At 34.0% G+C, this 5,617-nt stretch overlaps 1 protein-coding gene across 1 annotated transcript; it reads left to right on the top strand.

The window, feature by feature from the left end:
• Positions 1–1,354: 1,354 nt before the first annotated feature.
• Positions 1,355–4,481, top strand: LOC120344574 (sesquipedalian-1-like). Its single transcript, XM_039413864.2, has 4 exons — positions 1,355–1,610; positions 2,567–2,755; positions 3,235–3,311; positions 3,804–4,481. Exons 1-4 carry the CDS (start codon positions 1,456–1,458, stop codon positions 4,193–4,195), a joined length of 813 nt encoding a protein of 270 aa, XP_039269798.2. The 5' UTR covers positions 1,355–1,455; the 3' UTR covers positions 4,196–4,481.
• Positions 4,482–5,617: the final 1,136 nt, after the last annotated feature.

A 5,617-nucleotide genomic window follows, 5' to 3' on the forward strand; every position in this document is an offset into this window, starting at 1 on the left:
TAAAACCATAGCGAGAGGCGCCGTGGTTCTTTCGTGGCAGGAGGTGGTAATGACTGCGTCTCCTGTTTTGCGCTGTTTCCCTCTGTTTTGCGCTGGTTTCCTTCTGTTTCGCGCTGTTTTCCTCCGTTTTGCGCTGTTTCGCGCTATTTCGCGCTCTGTTGCGCTGTTTTGCGCTTTTTGCGGTGTTTCGCGCTGTATTCAGTAAGTAGTAAGACCCTGGAAGTTCAGTCATGTATTTAGATACAGTAGATAAATAAGATAAGGATATCTTTGATCGGCAGGTACAGGTTTATTGTAATGAATCATAAATGTTTTCATAAATGCAGAAATAGCAAATAGGGCTGTTGGGTGTCTTCAATCATATCCGCAGTACTGCAGTATGGATCTATTTTCATTGAAATTTTGAGATATGTCACTTCAGACTTTTAATACCATGAAGATGTTTTTAAAATAATGTTATACCTTTTTGGCTCTGTAATACAGTGGTTCTCAAACGGTGGGGCGTGTCTCACAAGGGGGCAGGCGTAGACAATTTTTAGGGGGGGGGGTCGGGATGGGCGTAAAGCTAAATAAAAAATATTTGTTATATTTGATCTTGCCCGCCTTGTTTTGGATATTCACATTTCAAAACTTTTCATTTATTTCACTATTTACATTCCATCCATGTATTTTCATTGTGTTTTTTGATTAAAACATACCTTTGCCTTACTATCTGTTATTTGTAGCTCGTGGGGTTGGCGCGGCTTAAAAAGTTTGAGAACCACTGCTCTAATACATTGATCATGTCATTATTAATTTTACATAGCAAATCTCAATCAAAGGATAATACCAATGTCCAAGTCTTAAACGTTTAGTTTGGTATTAGAGCGCTCTTATGCTTGCTCTATATCAGTAAGTGCACCGTATTCTTGTTCTATAAATGCAGGAGGTTCAGAGACTGTAAAATCAGAGTATTACATGTATTACCAGGGTGAAATTGACATATTCAAACAATACTTTTTCATTGAATGGCTCATTTTTTGTTAATTTTAGTTTCCAAATTGCAAAATTGTGTTGTATTCATTTACATTAATACACTTCCATATTACTGTATTATCTGACGTCATTTGCTGATGAACTCAGCAAAAACAGTGACGCTGATGACTTTTTAGTCATTCGCGAGTCCTTGTCAAATGCAGTTAAAATATTGTATGCCTATTTCTATAATTGTTCAATTTATTTGTGTTTGTTCAAACAATTTTTCATGCATGATGAAAATTTCTTCGGAGTACTCTGAGTAGAAAGTTTTTCAATTCCCTAATCCAGCAATCTCAAAAACAAAACATAATTTACCAATTTTAGGCAAAATATTAAACTGTAAATTTAATGAATTCAGATTTGTAATAAATGAACTTAATCAGATACTGGTGGTAACCTGTAGGTACTGTAATGAGTGGATATTGAGCGCAAACGAGCATGAAAATTAATGAGAAGGCTTTATCGGCGTTTGCAAACTGCAATATATGTTCAGATAAAGAAGGATGGTTATGGAAAAAGGGTGAACTGAATACAAGCTATCAAAAAAGATGGTGTGTACTACGTGGCAACTTACTTTTCTACTTTGATAAAAGGTAACATATGAATGTATCCAATTGTCCCGATTTAGGTGATGAGGTCAAAGACGTTATTTCGAATATATTTCATGCCCATGCAAAGTAGAATTATTTAATTTAAGAACAAGAGCTGAGAGATGAAGTCTCATTTTTCCAAATCAAACTTCCCTTTAATTAGTACCGATAATAAAATTTTCCATATCATTATTGTGTTTGATCGTGCCATACTGTATTGATCATTGTGGCGAATTGCAATAACAATACCAAATTAAGATGAAATGTCTCACGGTGTGCATGATATTTTCAGTACCTGACTGGCTATGAGCAAAATAAATTGAAATAAGACTAATTATATATATTTTTACTATGTTTCCCTTCGAGTGAATAGTTGTGGCTTGTATTTTTTAGCCATGTGGGACTATTGAAAACCCTTGACGGCATTAACCAATATGTATTTAGATATCTTTTTCTAATTAGTATCAAGCTATAAGTCATAGAAATTTTATTATCATAAATTGTAAACTCGCCTTTTTATTGATTTTGACTCAAGTTTAATGTTGCTCAAACCTATAGTAATTACTCCCACCTCTTCCAGAAAGTGAGTCATCAATAAAAAAGTTGTTTAAGCTGTGTTGTTTTCATCATAGTCATTTTTTATATAACTTATAAGCTGGGCTCCATACCATGTTTAGGTGTTGAATATATATGAATTAAACTTAAGTATTAGAAAATTGTAAATGTGAATACATAATCAGATGGTTAAGAGCTGGAGCTACCATCTAATATCATAATCTTGGCTCCAGCTCCCCAGCCCAGGTTATAAGTACAATGTATTAAATATTGATTATTCCAGTCCTACTAGATTCCACTCTATTAATAATTATATCTAGAGATCAATGCTTCTTGTTGGGTTTCACATCAGCAACGGTTTTATTAACAGTAATATTTCGATATATTCTAATTCTTTATCCTAGATATGACAAGGATCCAATTGGTGTTATAGTTCTTGAAAATTGTACAGTTCAACTAGCAGAAGGTGGAGATTCTTCCTACACATTTTCTATTATATTTCTTGGGAATGGCATGAGAACTTACAAACTTGTAGCAGATGATGAAGAATCATGCAATGATTGGATAAAATCATTGTCACTATGCAGTTTTAGGTATCAATATTCCTATAAATTAAATCCTAGTTTTATTCTCTCATCATTAGAAAATTTTGGTAATTACCGGTGAGTCCTAAGTGAAAATGTTAGGATTGAGCTTTTTACTATATCAGATTAATGTCAGATTAATGATTCCATTGGTTCTGATTTTTATTACAACTCAGTATTTTTAATCTGTTTAAATGTAGTATCCGGAGTATAGTTTACTGGTCAGACAACTCAGCGGGTCAGAGGTCGTTGAACCGCACCGATGAAAATAATCTCATCCTGGCGAACTAGCGTACGGCAGCTTGTTGCTTTCGTAGCCTAAGCTAGACTGCTGTCGAATCGTAGGAAATAAGGAACACATTTCATTATAGTTTCGAGGGAAATGAATTTACTTCCCACTTCAGCTATTGTACTATGTAAAACTGGTGTTCTTATTTTCATCACGACTTGGTAATTGCTTCAATATTCAGTTCTCTAATTTCTTCTAGATATTTGAAAATACTGGTGGAAGAATTAGAAGAAAAATCAAATCAAACTAAATACCAACCAACATTGCTTATTCCAGGTACACCATTTTGTTGATAGTGATATATGGTGTTTTTTTGGGCGTATTACTATGCTTCTGTAAACACGCTATGCTATGAAAATATTTTTTTATAAAGAACAACTTATGATGACATAGGTATGATAGGGATATATGTTAAAGGCGTTCTGGAATAATATTTTTAAATGTGTAATATTGGTCATAGTCAAAAACGAATTCACACAAAACCATTGTAAATTCATAAAAATAAATCTAATGAAATATCTTATTATATATATTGAATTATATAATCCGCAATATCAAATTAGTCAACTAATTGTTTCCTCTACTAACTATTTTTCAAATGAAGATATTCCGCATTGTTCCGAAATGGATTAATTATATGAACATTTGAATTGTTTGACATCCCTTGTTGAACCGTTCAACCTCCCCTTGTTCACAGTGTTATTCAATAAGAAGGTAATTATCTGCTTTCTTTAGTTTTAAAATTTCTCTCAATATCTTTAAATGTAGATTCCCAGCAAATTCCCTTAGTAAGGGGTCTAAAGAATGCTGCAAGCACAGAAGATATATCAAAAGGGAGAGTCAAGACTACAAAAAAGATCACCAAATCAAGTTCGGAAAAAAGTTTGCAAAATTTAATTGACACTGATGAAAAGCCTCTAAAAATAGTTAACACTTCTTTGGACGGTGCAAAAACCAAAACAATATTTTATCCTCTTTTGTCGCAACCACATACCCTCCTCAAAGTTGAGTATGGGGGTAAAGGCAAAACTAAAAAGCAGACATTTCTAGCCTCAAACAAATCGAAAATACCTACTTTAACTTCCGCAAATAGGTCATTTGTTGCAATGCATGAGTACTTTCGTCAGGGCATTGAAGAATTAGCTGTTTCGTTGTCCTGACTGGTAAATAATTATTATAAAAACAATCTTTATATAAATAAATTGCATGTGAAGGGAACAAAGTGTGTTGCAAAACTCCTTCTAACCAATATGCATATATAATCAGATTACTGAACACTCCGAGACATGCCAAACGCTTGCCTCTATTAATCCTGGTTCTCAGAGGTGCAAAATTACCTGTTTCTTTCGCATTGCAAGAATGATTTGTTTACTATCTAATATCTATTTATCTATATTATATATGCACTTTAATCAAGCTAAATGTATAATTTTGGTTTCCCATACGGATGTGGATGGGTGCTTTGTTTCATGTGTAGCAAATTTTTTAATAAATTTCGCTTGTTCAAACTTATTGAATATTATTTAACTCCAGGGTAGGATCACGTAGTGGTTAAAATGGGACTATGTTGGGATCGTTGACATCTCAGATCCCTCACAAGGTTTGGCTTCCTCCAAAAATGGTGACCGCTTACAGTTGGTGCTTATGCAGGGGATTTCTTCGTGGGTGATTGGTGGTAGAAGAGTGATCGATTCGTTAAAAGGTATTTCCTTATTTATCCACGAGAGTGGATGCGTACAACGTAAATTTAAACAGATATATAAAACCTGTATGACCATATAATTCTATGTTAAACCTATTTGTTTTATGTCTGCTGATTCTCATCAATGAGTTGTTGCTGTAGACTGTGCGCTTGGTTCATCTTTGATACGATAACGATGCGTTCAATGTCACCCATGGTTTCAGCAACAACTCTTGGTTGCTGCCCGTTATTCTTTTGAAATTCAAAAAGACCAACACTGCAGAGATTAGACAAACTGTGCTTACACCACTAGATTTTTGAATTTCAACATTGCAGCCACATTCCCATATAAATTTCTTTATTGAAAAACACTTCTCTAATATTTTAAAAAATAAAGGTTATCCATCTTTAAAGACTTTAAATTTATATTGATTGATCCATTATTTGATTAATTACCAACGCACACAATTACCACTAGTTACTCTACTTAGGTTGGAACCCTCAAATAATTCCTAGTTTATCAGAATTACCTCCTCTTTTGAAGTATATTACCAGATTTTGACCGGTAATCGAGGCACTGTGATGTTAGCAAATAAAAGTTTATTGGAAAGGAGTTTTATTACAGAAGCTTGACGTTTGCTATAATCTTTTGGAAACCAATGGATTCTTAGCGGAGCAGCATTCACTGTATCTTGACTTGAAAGCATCAGGGTATGATTCCGAAGATAAGGGACATTTTCTTTTGTGGGGAATCTACTCGCGTCTGTACGGCAATGTCGAAAAGCCAGGGTCTGGTTCATAATGATCAACTCCATCTTTCTACTTTACATGCTGCAATGCAATTGTTATCTTTCCAGTATTTCTAAACAACACACTAGAAACTATATTATTAAGACTAAAC

This window comes from Styela clava, chromosome 1 (genome assembly GCF_964204865.1).
Source record: "Styela clava chromosome 1, kaStyClav1.hap1.2, whole genome shotgun sequence".
In the NCBI taxonomy this organism is placed as follows: Eukaryota; Metazoa; Chordata; class Ascidiacea; order Stolidobranchia; family Styelidae; genus Styela; species Styela clava.